General features: G+C 40.6%; 1 protein-coding gene across 2 annotated transcripts in view; it reads left to right on the forward strand.

Annotated features, from left to right (window-relative positions):
- Window positions 1-381: 381 nt before the first annotated feature.
- LOC135208728 (solute carrier family 25 member 36-like) overlaps window positions 382-17,737 on the forward strand; it is a 57,077-nt gene continuing 39,721 nt past the window's right edge. The window contains exons 1-3 of one of the 2 annotated variants that reach the window (XM_064241222.1): window positions 382-512; window positions 4,545-4,835; window positions 13,020-13,201. In XM_064241222.1, coding sequence (XP_064097292.1) covers window positions 469-512; window positions 4,545-4,835; window positions 13,020-13,201 — 517 coding nt within the window. In that variant the 5' untranslated portion in view covers window positions 382-468. Of the gene's footprint in view, window positions 513-538; window positions 812-4,544; window positions 4,836-13,019; window positions 13,202-17,737 lie in introns of those variants that run through there. The other variant, XM_064241223.1, reaches the window with a different exon arrangement.

A 17,737-nucleotide genomic window follows, 5' to 3' on the forward strand; every position in this document is an offset into this window, starting at 1 on the left:
TTTAGATGCAGGTCATGGAGGAGACAGTTTATGGTGCGTACTATTGCAAACAAGGTCTACGTTGTGATACCGCATAATGGTCTTCGTACATAGTTTAGAAATGATGCCACTATAACGTATTATTGAAAATGATTAGTATTCATTAAATCAGGAGAAACGTTCCTACGCAAGAACGTACACATTAGACGAATTCAATATAGCGAGGTCGAAACGCGATGTAAACATTGCGATCACATGTACATCTGGACCAGATCCCAGCCTCTCGACCAATGAGCGGCAGGAGTTCCCGCCTCTACCAATCAGAAGCAAGTGATCACGTGATGGAAATCTCCTCCCCCCATGCCCCACCCCCGTCAGGAGACCCCCGTGAATCGAGAGAGACCCGAGAAGAAGAAAACATAGTCAGTTATGTTTAAGGTAGTGAGAGAGTAGCTTCTGGTCGCTCTGTATTCGTGAAAGTATTGAACTATGAGTATCAACCGTGATACGATTATACACCTGTTCGCAGGCGGGTAAGTTCCTTGTGCCCTGGTGTTTTAGAGAGGACATGTGTGTGTATTTAAGTGGGAGGATTTAAATTTTAAAAAATGTCAGTGAAAATTACGGTTGCCAATGGTGCTGAAGAGCGGTGTGGCCCCCTTCCCGTTCGTATAGTACGCAGTTGGATATGTTGTCTTCTTGATCCTCTTATTCCTTCGGGATTAACAGATACACTTTGACGTCAGGATTAATCATTCGATGTCACCCTTAGCTAGGGGGAATCCTTCTTTCTTAAAGTGAAGGATTGGTCGGATCACAGGATCTCACCAAGGTAAACGGGTTCGGCTTTCATAGTAAGAGGTGGGGTGAGTTCGGCCGAAGCAGTTGAACAACAACTCTCCGGCCGGTGCCCTTTTTTATTTTTATTTTTTTAATTATCGGATTTCTAAAACTTTCGGGATATTATTAACATCATGGGTAGATGATGATGTTACTTATGGGCCCAGGTGTAGGTCTAATTGGTTAGTAATCACTTAAATATTCTACTTTCTATAACATTTTACATCTTGTCAGTCTTAACCTACCTAGGTATATCCGGGGGTTAGTGTAGTGTACAGTCATGTGCTGTTAGGCAAAAAGCCATCGTAATAAATACAATGATCACATTTTCTACAGCAGCATCTCATTTACTACTTGTGCGATTTTATTTGCAAATTGTGCGCAACGGCAACTCGATAATTGACGCAAATTCAAGACGTAACTTAGGTACTAGGTAATCGCGACGTAGTCTAACAAGGACCAAAGTGACAACGTCATGTTTAGAGTTTAGTAACTTTACTTGAACCAACCATAAACTAATTCATTAGTTTCACATTCGTCATTTCTAGATGCATTATGTAGACTGCTATTTTTTTCATTTACGTATGCCATTTTCAGCTAAAAGTGTCAAGTCGTAGCTTGTAGCATGGTAATTTTCCTATTGGAGGACGGCCGCTAAAGTTAGGTTAAATAGTATGTACTTTACATTTAGCCTTACACTGTGAGACAGGTACCTGAGATTGTATTTAGATTATATATAATCTTGAAAGCAATATTGGAGATACCTGAGAATATATCTCTAAACAACGTAACAGGTAACAAATTATATGTAAGCTATATAGTTAATAGGTACCTGAGATTATAGCTAGTATTAGTTCCCATAGACCTCCCTTGAAAAATAATGATTAAGTATGTAAGATATTCATGGGGGTGGGGGGGGGATAAATTGCTGAAAACTTGCTGTCAGTCAAAGGTATCTGCAGTGTGCAATTCATTCTGCATAGTTTACATAGAGACAAATGGCCAGATATGTTAGGCCTCGGCTAGAATAACCCACAGATCTGTCACAACCTTGAAATTCTTCAAGTGTGATCCAGAGGGATCCTCTTTCAGAAGGCTACACTATATGACCTACTGCCTTGTCTGTAGAATATTGCCCATTACCAAGTGTGATGGAAATGATTCACAAAATATGGGCTATACACACTGGTTGTTTATATAAAAGTGTGGATGTTTTCAGCAGTTACTAGTTTAGTATTTCTTAAAATTATCTTCTATCAGGGCTTATAGCAAGGCAATAAAACAATTTATGTCTTAGTAAACAAACAAATAATGAAATATGGTCATTCAGATGTCAGCAATTGTAGACCTTAGATTGGAGTGTGTGGGTGCTTCTTCCTTGTCTTGAATTCTAGAATTCAAGAATTGTTTATAGACATTGTACTGTTAGGATAATTAATGGGCCAAGTTAGTCAGCTGTCAGTTGTATAGGAATCATGGCATCTCTTGTATTGTTTACAGTCATTCCCCCGGGATTAGTGATGGCTTAACATTTCGGCCTTTTTGTGAGCTGTAGTAGTCATGGTCTAAATTCCTAGACTCAGTTTCGTATTATTGTCCAGACAGAAGTACAGGAACCTGTTTAGTTGTCTCAGTGACATTGGGAGTTTTTCTCAGATTACTGAAGAACTCCTTGGGGTCTCGTTCATCTTTAAGGTCCAAGGACGCAAGGGATCTACTAATCCTGAGCCAGAGTATTGCTTATGGTGTCTAGGTTGATCACTAGGCTCCCTTCATTTTTAATCATTGAATAGCAAGAGTTATCCACCAGAAAAAAGTTTGATGCATGTTTGATATGTATGTTAAAAAGTATGAGCACAAATACTTTTTTTATTTTTTTTATGGTTATTTCCTGATTTGTCGTTTTCCACATTTGAAAGCCAGAAATACCTACACTATTCCCAATTTGTTTGTGTTAACATCAGATGCTTTGTTACTGTTATGAAATACTTTAATTTGACTGCATCCTTTTCCTGTATAAACGACTAGGGTCCTTGTACCAGGTTTCCTATTCATATTGTTTCTGAAGTTGTTAAGGTAGTATTGTTTGAATGAATTAAGCGTTGACATATTCATTAGGTTTTTAAAAGACTACCTACTTGATTATTGTGTAAAGAGTTAAAATAAAATCTTTTATTAGTTCACAGACGGTTCACTGAATTATGTATTATATTTGACGGAAATGCAGTCAAATATGGTTTTACCAAAGTTTTAACCTAACCTCATTGTTGTTGTGAGCAGTAACAGATGGCTGTCAGTTACTGCAGTTATATGTTCATCTCACTTGCTGTTGTCTTAAAATGGTCGTAGGTCCATTACCTAGGCTGCTGTCAGGTCTGTAGATGTAGCTTGTCTTAAAATGTTATCCGAAAAATTAGACTCATGACAGTTGTCAGTTTTATTTAGTGTTGATGTAATTTTTTGAACATTATATCAACTACATTGGGTTAACATGCAATTGTGTAGCAGAAATGGTTGCTGTTTGGAACATTTTATCTTTTAAGATTCCTTAAGAAATATGCCTCTTCAGAATATTGTGTCATCCTTTTTTTGTCAGTCAAATATATGTATTAAATTTTTTTTGAGTTATCTGCATAGTCAGTGACTTAATCATTGAATTCTTGTTTCAGCCGAGTATCAAATCTCTCTCACTCTTTCTCACCTTCCAGTATGCATGGCTGGAGACTGTTGATACAAATAACTAAAAAAATGTTTAAAAATGCTTATTCGACACCTTGCTAATAAAGGAACGGTATGATACAGTACATATTACCATGTTAGATGCATTGTGTTTTATGTTATGTTTGCTATATTATCTTTTCATATGTAGGCATAGCTTATGTTTTTCACTGCTTCTATTTTTGACTTGAACATCATAACCATTCTGTACTTCTGTAGTACTTTGGAATGTGGTTTACCATGTTATTCCAATGTGTTATGTTCCATAATAATATTCACACATCATAGGAATAATAAGTACTGCATCTGTTCATTTGGTAATGAGGATACTACAGAACACAGGCCATCCAGAATTGTAACCAGGCCCCCAGTCATTGCGATTTTAGTGCATCTAGGGATGGCCCTTGGCCCCCTGTGAGTTTTGTAATGAGACGGGTCCAGTAATTTAATGTATTCACAACATTATAGATGAATTGTGCTCTGAATTAAGCAGTGGGCTTTGTTCAAGCCAAAGGCCTTTTGATACTGGTACTGTAGACATATTCAGTCTTGTGTTATTTTAAACCCCTTGAAAGTGTTGGGCTAGTACTGTCAGTGCACCTTACATGGTACACTGTAGGCGTTACTTTAGGTTCTTTGCATTGTCCTTTCGGCGACTAAGAGCAACCTCTTCCATTCTTTGTATAGTACTCTACCTCTGTTCCTATTTTCTTTCTTCCAACTTACTTTCCACCCTCTCCTGACAACTGTTTCATAGTGCAGCTATAAGGTTTTCCTCCAGTTACATCTTTAAAACCTTATTACGCAATTTCTTTTTCAGCACTGAATGACTTCATAGGTCCCAGCACTTAGGATTTATGTAGTATTGTGTATAAAGGATCAGATTTCATTACAAGGTGATGTTAGGTATTGACAGCTTAATATTGATTGTTACCAGAAACTCAAGTTGTCCGATTTTAAGCTCGACATTAATATTTTATTTTTTCTTTCACCGATCCTTGGCGCAGGTGCGGTGGTACCATGGGCGCTGTGGCGACCTGCCCCCTGGAAGTGGTGAAGACGAGACTCCAGTCTTCTACCTTCTCAGTGATGGGGGGTGGTCCTCTGCCTCCTCCGGCTGCCCAGCACGGAGGGACGACGACCTGCCCCACGATGCCCTCCCAGCACTTGAGGGGCAACACTTCCAGAAGACTATGCACCAGTGCACTGACAAGTAGCACGCAGGTGGTTCATCTCTCCCACCAGCTTCCCAATCCACAGGGACAGCCAAACACACTGTCCCTCTTCCATTGCCTCAAGTAAGTTGCTTTGCCCATCATGCATTGTCTCAAGAATGTTGCTGTTTTGGGGATTTTGCCGTCACCTGACTTTATGCCAAAAAGGGTAGAGTTATTGATGACATTTTTATGTACCTATTTTTATACCAGTACTAAAAATACATTAGCAGAAATACCATATTACTAATTTATATACTTGCACTAAAATACATTCACAAAAGTACCTTATAACCAATTCATATATTGGCACTAAGAATCCGTTTGTAAAAGTACCTTATTACCAAGAATCAGTAGATATTTTATTGATTGTATATTAACTAGTGATATCAATGAGCTGTTTGTATGGTCCTAGTGATTTTAAAGAGCTGTTTGCATATCAACTAGTGACTCTAATCAGCTTTGAGTTATTGTGTATATAATGAAAAATTTCCTATACTTTATATTTTGATTATTGAAAGTTTATATTTGCATCTGTAATGTATCATTATTGAGACACAGACTTGAAAGCTAATGCACATATGAAGTTAAGAGAATAGGATGTGATTTTTGCGTGCAGTAGGTGGCACTGAAATGCTTCTTTCTCAGTAATGCTCATGGCTTATTCCTGGCACAAGAGTTACCAGATTGCTACTGAGGTGTTATCTGTGTCTTGTAGGAAGGTGAATATTAATGCAATCTTTTATAGCTTCACATATCTCGTGACTTGGAGTAGGTGCTTCATTGAAGTGCATTACAAAGTTCTAATGCGTACATCTTAAGAGATAATCAGTTGTTGTTGTGGTTTATATGACTTTAGATGAGTATTATTTGAAATGATTGCTCACTTAATTCTTGCATCTCATTGCAGTTTGATATGTATTGTTGTGTAGATAATTTTAGTGAGTTGTATATCAATTCTGAAATTCTGTGTTTCATACAATGAACTTACCTGTCAGATATATACATAGCTAAGACTCCGTCGTCCCCGACAGAAATTCAAATTTCGCGCCACTCGCTACCGGTAGGTCTGGTGATCTACCTGCCTGCCCTGGGCGGCAGGACTAGGAACCATCCCCGTTTTCTATCATATTTTCTCTGTCGCCGGTGGTATCAACATTGTTGTTACTACCTCCTGACTGGAATTCGCTTTTCAAGACTTTATTGATCATCTTTATTGGATTTCTTGGTGACGTACTGGATCGTTGTTTTGGCATTCGCTACTGTGGACTGGATTTGGACTTGCTTTTGATTTTTCTATTAGAATGTCTGATTCAAGTGTTAGTGTGAGAGTGTGTGTGAATGTAGGCTGCAAGGTGAGGATACCGAAGGCTTCGGTTGATCCTCACACTGTATGTCGTAAATGTAGGGGGTTTGACTGTTCTTTGGCTAACACCTGTATTGAGTGTGAAAAGTTGGATGCTAATGAATGGAAGACTCTAACTTCTTACTTGAAGAAGTTAGAGAGGGATAGGATTAGATGAGCTGCACAAAAGAGTGTGAGTACAAGGCCTATTGAGCCTTTTTCTGAGTCTAACTCTCCTTTTATTAATGATTATGATTCTCCCTATGTATCTGAATCCTCACAGGCTTTGCATTCGGATTCGGCTTCTGAAATCGCCAATCTGAAGGCTACTCTTCGTAAAATGAAGACAAAGATGGCGGCCATGCAAGGTAAGGCTAGTGATTGTGAATTACTAAGTGAAGTGAGTGTTCCCAGTGTTGTGGAGGGGGCGTCTGACCGTCCCTGCGATGCTCCCAGGCCTAGACCTCTTCCAAACTCACATACCCAGAGGAGTAGGAAAGTCGAAAGTCGTACGGAGGTTGTGGGGAATCCCCAACGGTCAGGCGTCCCTTCAGCAGGTTCTGTTTCGTTACAGTCTGCTCAGGACCGCTCAAATAGAAGCGTCCTACGAGATTGTTTCTCGTCGTCCGGTTCTCCTTCACCTAAACGAGGGTGGAAGGACTCGGATCTTTCTAGGCCACTGAAAAGGCATTGGAAAGAGCGCGGGTTCGACTCGAGCCCGGAGCGCTTCTCGGAGGAAGCTCCTTCTTCTATCAAGAAGGCTAAGCTGGTTTCGACGCCTCCTAGAGATGTATTTGATGATCGCACTCCTTCGAGTTCTCCTGCTTCTTCTATTGAAGAGGACGCTGGGGTGGCTTCCAAGAGGATTTTGCTGGCAGTTCAAGAGCAGATTGCCTCTTTGGTGGGAGTTCTTTCAAGGGATCCCCCTCGCAAGAAGGACGCTAGACTTCCTATTAAGAAGTCTCGTCTTCTTTCTCCAGCCAGAACGTGAAGCGTCCGCCAGACATAGGACGTCTTCCAGGCAAGAAGAGGCGTACAAACGTCAGGATCTTTCCGAGCGAGTTGCTCGAGATCAGGATACGCTCAGGCCTGAGGCACCAGCCAGGCGCGAGGCGCCAGTTAGGCGTGAGGATTCAGCCAAGCGCGAGGCGCCAGCCAAGCGCGAAGATTCAGCCAGGCGCGAGGAGTTGCGTGAGGCGCCAGACAAGCGCGAGACGTCAGCCAGGCGCGAGATGCCAGCCAAGCTACACGCTCCAGCCAAGCGTGAAGCGCCAGCCAAGCGCGAGGCGCCAGCCAAGCGCGAGGAGCTTTTCAGGCGGGAGAAGTCAAGCAGACGCGAGACTTCTTTTAGACGTGAGAGAGAGTCGGTTCACTCTATGAGCCCCTCTCCTAGTAGGAGTTTGTCACCAGTAGAGAGAGAACGGGATGAAGATCCTCTCGTTTTTCAGGCCGATTCTCCACAAGGTGTAGAAGGAGATTCGGAAGAAGAGGGTGACGGTAGAGAAGGAGTCTCGAACTATAAAGTTCTGACTGACCTTCTTTTACGAGAATACGGAGATTCTTTAACTCCTGCCGCTCCTCCTTCGCCTCGATCACTGTTTTCGAGTGCGGATTGTGCCTAAGTCTTCGTCGGTGGTCTTGAAGATGAGACCTACAATCTCTATGAAGAGAGCACTTCAGTCCTTAGACAAATGGATGTTGTCTAAGAAGGATCTGGGCAGAACTACCTTCTGTATGCCTCCAGCCATACTTTCTGGCAAGAGAGGTTTCTGGTACCGAACTGGGGAGAACATGGTCTTTCTCTCCCAGCGGCAGCCGAAGCAGACTTTTCAACCTTGGTTGACTCGTCAAGGAGACACGCTTTGAATGGAGCTCGCGTGTCTTGGGCTATTTCGGAGACGGATCATCTCCTCAAGGGACTCTTCCATATTTTGGAAGTGTTTAATTTCCTAGACTGGTCCCTTGGGGTGATGTCTAAGAAAGCTCATGACTCGGATGGTCTTGACCCAGAAGTCATTCTCAGTATTCTTGCTTGTATTGACAAGGCGGTACAAGACGGATCGGGAGAAATCTCCTCTCTTTTCGGAGCAGTACTCCTTAAGAAGAGGAGTATTTTTAGTTCATTCCTAACCAAGGCGGTTTCTCCCTCACAGAGAGCAGCCCTGGTTTTCGCTCCCATGTCTGACTTCCTGTTTCCTTCTCAGTTAGTGAAGGACATTTCTCGATCACTGACTGAGAAGGCGACTCAGGATCTTCTCCTGCAAACTGCAAGGAAGAAGAGACCTCTTGTTTTCTGTTGACAAGAAAGGACCGACTTCTACGGTTCAGCCCTTTCGAGGAGGGCCTCTCTCCAGAGCTACCTCTAAGAGAAGAGGTCTTGAGAGGAGAGGTAAGGCTCCTTCCCGTCCCTTTAAGAAAGGGAAGTGAGACAGACAGCCTCCAAACACCAGTGGGGGCCAGGCTTCTCGAATTGCAGACGCCTGGTCACTCATAAACTCAGACGCCTCTTCCATGTCCATAATAAGGAAGGGATATCTTATCCCCTTCCAAGACAGTCCTCCACTAACGACCATTCCGCGGGAACTGTCAGCCAGATACAGGGACCCATGTACTGAGGGATACTCTTCGTCTGATGGTGAATCAAATGTGGGACAAAAGAGCTATAGAACTGGTTCTAGAGCAAAACTCTCCGGGGTTTTACAATCGGCTTTTCCTGGTTGCGAAAGCCTCGGGGGGCTGGAGACCAGTTCTAGATGTCAGCGCTCTGAACAAGTTCGTTCGAAAGGAGAAGTTCTCTATGGAGACTTCGGCCTCAGTCCTTGCGGCGTTACGTCAAGGAGATTGGATGGTGTCGCTGGATCTCCAGGACGCCTATTTTCATGTCCCGATTCACCCTTCGTCGAAGAAGTACCTCCGTTTCATGACGGGGGGAAGGATCTTTCAGTTCAGGGCCTTGTGTTTCGGCCTATCCACAGCGCCTCAGGTCTTCACAAGCCTGATGAAGAATGTGGCGAGGTTTCTTCACCTCAAAGGCGTCAACATCTCTCTATATTTGGACGATTGGCTCATCAGGGCCAGAACAGAGAGACAGTGTTTGGAGGACCTTTCTTTGACCCTAGACCTGATAAAGGCGTTGGGACTACTCGTGAACCTCGAGAAGTCACAGCTGATTCCCAAGACAGAACTTGGTCTATCTGGGGATTCAGATGGATTCTCGGGGTTTTCGAGTATTTCCTTCGCAAGAGAGAATCGTGAGAGGCTTGGAAAAAGTCTCTCTCTTTCTTAGGGAAAGAACGAACTTCGGCGAGGGAATGGTTAAGCCTACTAGGCACCCTTTCCTCGCTCGAACAGTTCTTTCCTCTAGAAAGACTACATCTTCGCCCTCTTCAGTTTTTCCTAAAGAGATCGTGGAACTGGAAGACGGGACTTCTCTCCGACAGTTTTTCTCCTTCCAAGGGAAATGAAACCACACCTGCAATGGTGGTTGTCCCCTCTAAAAGAGAACAAGGGAATTTCTCTGGAAGTTCCGAACCCAAACCGAGTGTTGTATTCCGACGCATCGGAGAAGGGTTGGGGAGCAACACTAGGACCGAGAGAAGTGTCAGGCACCTGGAAGACAGCACAGGTGTCCTGGCACATAAATTGCAAAGAACTTCTAGCAGTTCACTTAGCGCTAAAGTTCTTCGAACCCTTTGTGACGAACAGTGTGGTCCAAGTGAATGTGGACAACACTACAGCCCTGTCCTACATTCGGAAGCAGGGAGGAACACACTCTGTGTCGCTTTACGAGATAGCAAGAGATCTGCTAATTTGGGCCTCACAAAGAAACATCGCCCTCCTAACAAGATTTGTTCAGGGGACGAGAAACATCAGGGCGGACAGACTGAGCAGGAGAAGCCAGGTCCTTCACACAGAATGGACTCTTCATTCAGAGGTGTGTCAGAGTCTTTGGGATCTTTGGGGCACTCCTCACGTAGATCTGTTCGCCACATTCCTTTCCAAAAGGCTGGAAGTCTTTTGTTCAGTGGTGGAAGACCCAAGAGCTCTTGTGGTCGACGCCTTCCTGCTGGACTGGTCTCATGTGGACGTGTACGCTTTCCCCCCTTTCAAAATCCTGGGACAAGTGTTGAGAAAGTTCGTAGCGTCCAACGGGACAAGGATGACCCTGATAGCCCCGTTTTGGCCAGCACAAGATTGGTTTGCAGAGGTGCTGGAGTGGACAGTAGACTTCCCAAGATCCCTTCCAAAAAGGATGGATCTTCTCAGACAGCCACACTTCGAGAGGTTTCATCAAAACCTCCCCGCTCTCGCTCTGACTGCCTTTCGACTATCGAAAGACTTGTCAGAGCGAGGGGGTTTTCTCGCGAAGCTTCAAGCGCTATCGCTAGAGCCCGCAGAGCTTCCACTAGACGAGTCTATCAGTCGAAGTGGGGGGGAGGTATTCAGAAGGTGGTGCAAGTCTAAGAAGTTGTCCTCCTCCAGTACCTCTATAACCGAAATCGCCGATTTCCTGTTGTTCTTGAGAGAGGTCTCTCATTTGTCTGTATCGACAATCAAAGGATACAGGAGCATGCTGTCGGCAGTATTTAGAAACAGAGGCCTAGACATTGCTGACAATAAAGATCTGCACGACTTGATTAGATCGTTTGAAACGACAAAATCGAAGGAACTAACTCCACCCAGCTGGAACCTGGACGTAGTTCTTAAGTTCCTTTCATCGGACAGATTTGAGCCTCCCCACGTAGCTTCGTTCAGGGATATAACAAGAAAATGCTTGTTTCTCCTATCTTTGGCGACAGCCAAAAGAGTTGGCGAACTTCATGCCCTAGAAGATGAAGTCGGCTTTAACAAAGACTCGGCCTTTTGCTCGTTTAGAACTCTGTTTCTAGCGAAGAATGAAAATCCATCGAATCCCTGGCCCAAGAGATTCGAGATCAAAGACTTATCGAGTCTGGTAGGGAGAGAAACAGAGAGGTCTCTTTGCCCGGTAAGAGCCTTGAAGTTCTTCTTACAAAGAAAGAAGCAAATGGGAGGCTCTAGACAAAGTCTTTGGTGTTCGATTAAGGACCCCACAAGAATCATGTCTAAGAACGCATTAGCTTTCTTCATTAGGAGCGTCATTACGGATGCTCACAAGTTCTGTCCTGACGACTCTTTTCCGCTTTTAAGAGTAAAAGCCCATGAAGTTAGAGCAGTGGCGACGTCTCTCTCTTTTCAGAAGAATATGTCATTAAAGAAAATCATTGGACACGACATATTGGAGGTGCAATTCAGTTTTTGCATCTCACTATCTTAAAGACGTTCGCGTGACCTACGAGAAATGTTTTTCTCTGGGACCATTTGTATCGGCGGATACAATACTGGGTACGGGAGCAAACACCAACCAATCCTTGAATTTGCACATACCTTCTACTAGATATGTTCTAGATTCCTGCTGACAAAGAGGGCTTAGTGCTGCACTGGCGGACAGTCACTGTTGTTCAGTAAGGAACTCTTGTGATATCTTTTAGGGGAGTATTTAAAATTTTTTTTTTTTTTTTTTTGAGAATTTTTGTATAAATGAGTTTTTCGTTTCGAGTTATGGGTTGTTTGTTATGAGTTCGGGGATAACTCAGAGCAATTCTATATACTAACATGGTGGTTAGGATCAGGTGGTCGGGATTGGTTATGCTCCTTCACAAGGTGTGTTGTCATAGAAGTGGTCCAGTACCCATTGACAAAGTCCTTTTAGGCTCTGCCGAGTAAGCGGTTCTTATACCCATCGACAGACCCACAAGAACTCTAGCCATAGATCTAATATCTCCTCTAAAGTCTTGAGGTTGATGCAGACTACCGGGCTACAGCCACGAAGTCTACCACCTATCAGGTAGGAACCAAGGTTTTTCTTTTATACCTACAACATATGTTGTTTACCTGTCTATTCCATATTAGCTGTCTCTGACCCTCCACCAAAGGGTGCCAATCAGCTATGTATATATCTGACAGGTAAGTTCATTGTATGAAAATGATATTGTTATAATACAATAAAGTTTCATACATACTTACCTGGCAGATATATACGATTAATGGCCCACCCAGCCTCCCCGCAGGAGACAGGTGGAAGAGAGAAAATATGATAGAAAACGGGGATGGTTCCTAGTCCTGCCGCCCAGGGCAGGCAGGTAGATCACCTGACCTACCGGTAGCGAGTGGCGCGAAATTTGAATTTCTGTCGGGGACGACGGAGTCTTAGCTATGTATATATCTGCCAGGTAAGTATGTATGAAACTTTATTGTATTATAACAATATCATTTTACTATTGTGGATGCGATATTTTAAAGTACAGGTACTGTGAGTAAGTTTTAATACATGAAGTGCTATACAGAAGCTGAATTTTTACAGAGCATACAAAGTTGAATGTAGATGTACAGTGCAATAAGTGAAGGAAATCAAAGAGATTAGGCATTTAGAGGCAGAGAGGAGATTTAAGATGCTTAGAAGAATTACCTTAGCATCGCATATTTGGCGTTGTTGAATTGCTAAATCCATGTAGTACTGTGGAAAATATATTTCAAGTCCCCATTGTTGAATGTTCATAGATTTTTCTGCAGTGTTAATCAGTGCAAGTAATCCCAAGCTCATTTTCTTTTGTACAATAGCCCTTGTTGGTATCCCAGCTCGCAAATGAACCTTGAATTATGTTAATTTCTTAGTTCCATATCTGTGTTGAGAACTACATTAGGTTAAGGACAAGGTAATACAAGTGGTCTAATTCTCACAACATAGCTGCTGCAATTAGAGACCTAGCTGTGCATTTTATCCTTACAAAGGAAACTGTTGTTGCTAATATACATCAAATATGATGAATTTTTTAGTGGCATTTTTATGCTGTTTGCAAGTTCATACTGAAGGTATAACCTGAATATTTCTTCTCTTTGTACAGATATATAGTGGAAGTTGAAGGCCCTCGAGCACTGTTCCGAGGTCTTGGTCCAAATCTTGTCGGGGTGGCCCCCTCCAGAGCCATCTACTTTTGCTCATATTCACAAATGAAAAAAGTACTAAACAATAACATGGCTCATCCTGATTCCCCCATTGTTCACATCATTTCAGCATCATGGGCTGGTGAGTGTTTGCTTGTTTTGTACAGCAGACACACAACTTGTGCAGAATGGTCTGAAGTACTAAGTGTTATAGTTTTGGAAAAGGATGCCATAAGATTTTTAATATACCTTCATTGGTTGCACAACTTGTTTTTCTGTTTGTCGTTATTATTTATTTATTATTTTTTTTTTTGAATAAAGAGAATGTGATGTGCAAATTTTTAAATTCAATTGATGCTTCAAAATATGTTTTGGCTTGGTTACAAATGTTTAAGGTCTGTAACCTTTGCTGAAGTTGTGTGTGCTGTACTTCCTATATGTAGATTGTAATATTATTAATACTGTACCCTATGTTAGTATGTAGCCATAAATTTTTCAGGGGAGCATTTATATGTTTAAAATTGCTTATTTGTAGGTAGTATTTTTGAAGTATTTTTTGTTGACTGTTGTTTACATGAATATTGTTGTTAGATTTTAGAAAGATTTTAGTTGCTCAATTTTTATTTGGTATGTTTTTTTTTTTATAGGTGTGGTATCCTGTTTCTTTTAAGCATGATACTTGAGTGGGAATGATTATTTGTTTTTGCCACGCAGTTTTGATTACATATCTCTCTACAAGTACTCTGTTCCATCTTTGGAGGCATTTTCAAAATCCCGAAGTCAGTGAATATTTAAATATAGTGACAAGGATTTTAACTTGGCTTATTGAATTGAAATAGGGTACAAGAGTATTTTTTTGCAATTCTGAAATAGTTTGTTTGTGTTATAATATTCAATATTATGTAGACAAAAGCTTCAGATGAAAACAATACAATTGTCACTTCCCCAGTCATCTTATAGTGGGGAATTGCAGATGAATGCCCTGTGTAGTAAAACTTCCCACAACATTATTTGCTTCATACACCAACTCACAAGACAAATCAGTCTACTGTTAAATGTCCAAAAGCAGGCTTATCTAACTTGCATTCTTACGCTTCCAGAATCTTAGATATAAGGGTAACACTTCTAAAATCACCCTCGTGTAGGAAAAGTGTGATAGGGAAGATTCTTGCCTTCCAAAGCAGCTTCATTGCTTGAACAACCTTATAGATGTTATGTTCAGGTTGATGGGAAAGTTAGGGAAAATTAAGTGTTACCAAATAAAAACAGTTCTGTGCAGCAATTGCAAAAAGAAAAAAAAAAACGCATTGTATCCCCTAGGGTAAGGTAACAGATTGTCAAGCCTTTACTAGGTAAGGTAGCTTACATCATGCAGCCTCTTATGTTAATATCATACTATAGTAGATTCACATCAACCGTGCCTCTGATGTCTAGGCTAGTCCCCTTACGATGCTCCTGATTGGCTATTGATAAGTCAGTCACAGGGCTGGAAACTCTGCCTCTCTCTAGAGAGTTCACATAGGCAGGACATGTGTTCCACCTCTCCTGAGGGATACGTCTTTCAAAAGTATCCCTCAGAAGTGGTGGAACATACATCCTGCCTATGTGAACTCTCTAGAGAGACTGAGTTTCCAGCCCAGTGATTGGCTTATCAACAGCCATTCAGGAGCATGGTAAGGGACTGGCTTAGACATCAGATGCATTGTTGATGTGAATCTACTATAGTCAGAAATGCTCTGAATGGTATTTATTTATCATTTATATGGTCTTATAACTTTGTTCATAAGGTAAGCTATAGGCTAAGTTCTGCACAGTTTTGGACATTGTTGTGTTAAGAGCAAGATTATTTTCCATATATATATATATATATATATATATATATATATATATATATATATATATATATATAATAATCCCAGACAACCCTGAAGAAGCAACTTGAAGGTCAAACGTATTGTTGTTGCCTGTCTGAGACAGAGAGAGAGAAAACTCCTGTCTGTTTGCCTGCCTGCTTACTAACGGGGTTCATTTTATTCTGTGAGGGACACTTCCTTGTTACGGTGTACATAAATGTATTGAATGATATATATCGCCACTCCTTTACCCCCCGTGTATTTAAATTTGATACTTGTGCCAGTGTTGTTCGAAGCCATATCCTGTGAATATAATAAATCCCGGATATAAAATACCTCTGTAAACACTATAGGTATGGATATATATATATATATATATATATATATATATATATATATATATCTATATATATCCATACCTATATTACCTATATATATATATATCTATATATATATAGTTTATATATATATATATATATATGTATGTATATATAGTATATATATATATATATATATATATATATATATATATATATATATATATATATATATAAGCGAATACCCGTGGTATTCGCTTATTTATGAAGTCACGTGATCTACTTGTGATTTTTTAAAGCATATATATATATATTATATATATATATAATTATTATATATATATATGTGGTGTGTGTTATATATATTTATCTATATATATATATATATATATATATATACTATATATATAAATATATATATATATAATAATATATGTGTGTGTGTGTGTGTGTACAGAGGTATTTTATCTCATGGATTTATCACATTCAAGAGAAGTGGCTTTGAACAATACTGGTACAAGTATCGAATTTAAATATACACTAGGCGTAATGGAGTGACGATGCATTCATTTAGTACTACATTTATTTGCACCGTAACAAGGAAGAGTCTCGCACAATAAAATGATACCGTTAGTAAGCAGGAAGGCATCAGGAATTTTTCTTTCTCTCTCTCTGTCTCACAGACAACAGCGATACGTTTGACCTTAAGTTGCTTCTTCAGGGTTGTCTGGGATTGGCCTGAGAAAGAGAGTGAGCGGGGGGGGGGGGGATGGGCGGTGTTTTTGCCTTTCTGGTATTGCTCTAGGCCTACATTCCGTTAATGTGTTATGTCATCTTTTGAACATTTTTTTTTTCTCTTACGTAACTTGACGGTTTTTTTATTTTTTGTATCGGTTTGCATTGCAGCATTCTTGTTTGTTTTTTATTTTTTATTTTTTTTATATTGGCATTTATAAAACCTTTGTTTTTTTATTTTGTATAAGTTTGTATGCTTAACAGGAGAGAATTACGTATCAGGTCTGTAGTGAAGAAAGTGACTCATGCATCTTACTCTTTTTGCTCTCAATAAGGAAATTGCATGCAAGCAGACTGGTGCGTCTATCCCCTTGTTGCATGGAATTTGCAGATTAGTCAGCACGATACGGTATTGAATGTTAATTCAACACTGCATTTTGGAAATACATAAAAATTTGTTTGCTAATTTACTCGCTTTTACTTTGTTTTGCAGTAGATTGTAACGGTTTTGTTAATGAGTGAAATGAAATGTGGATACAATATTGGTTGTATGTAACCTTTAACGGATATCTTATTTTTTTATGTAGTTTTATTAGTAAAATGCCTCCTGATAGTAGTATAAATAGAATGAATGGCATTTTTTTAGAGTTACATAATAAAATGATGTTTATTTTTTCAACCAAGTTCTTGCGCCGGAATGATGATTATATGAATCCTTTAGTCAGATTTAATTTTTGTAACAGTTTTTGCTAAAACGATGAACTTGCATAAATTCTTCTTACTTTTTGTCAAAAACGAGTTATTCATACGATAACCTCCACAATACCGAGCCAGAGAAAATAATAGTACTATTAATAGTTAGACCAATCCCTCCCCCCTCTCGTGTAATACCTGTAGGTATTTCACGTGGAAAGTCAACCGCTGGCGTGTGGTAATTGTTGACGTCATTGCGAGGACTAACACTAATCGTGGACGTTGCAAGAAGGTTAAAATAATAGTCTTATCTGAATTTTTGCCGTCATATCCTGTCTGGTGATTTGTCGTTTTCTGCGTTTGTGTTGGGTGATTATATTCTCCGTGTTAGACTAAAGAAATCCGTGTTTTATGTTGGCTTAAGGATAATCGTTGACTTTAATAGTCATATACGTAGATGGATAAAAGTTGGCTTAATATATAGGCCTATGGGTAATCGTTACGTTGTGGGCGTATGCGTAATCGTTGAGCAGAAGAGTACGTAGCATTATTTGTATAATAATAATTATATCTGCGAATTCTTGGAAGAAAGGATGAAATAAGCGGAATCGTTGCTTTGATGGGGTTTGGGGGTGGGGGCCCCCCTAAGGGGTTTGTCCTCTTAGAGGTCGTTGGGTTCGATGAGTAAATGCTGTTGCCATATCGTGGTTTGTCTAGTCGAAATAATTGGTGTTATGTAATATCAGCGTTTTAGTATGGATATTCAAGTTCATAGGAATAAGCACGATGTGATGGACGCCTACGGCTTAATAGACGTGGGAAAAATATAGTACTATTCTGCTGTTAAGGAAAGATCTTGAACCGGTTGTTGTTGCCGGTAACCGGCGGAATAGTTGATGCATCATGTAGGTGTATTTTTACCTAATATGCATTCGCTATTTATAACATCTCGCCACGGAAACATTTTTGGTTGTTAACGGCGTAGATATAGTTCTGTATAGTATTATGCTTGTCATTTCTGGGGCCTTGTTATAGTAAGGATAAAAAATTTGTTGAGGATGTCCTTGGGTGGGTTGACTC

This window comes from Macrobrachium nipponense, chromosome 35 (assembly GCF_015104395.2).
Source record: "Macrobrachium nipponense isolate FS-2020 chromosome 35, ASM1510439v2, whole genome shotgun sequence".
In the NCBI taxonomy this organism is placed as follows: Eukaryota; Metazoa; Arthropoda; class Malacostraca; order Decapoda; family Palaemonidae; genus Macrobrachium; species Macrobrachium nipponense.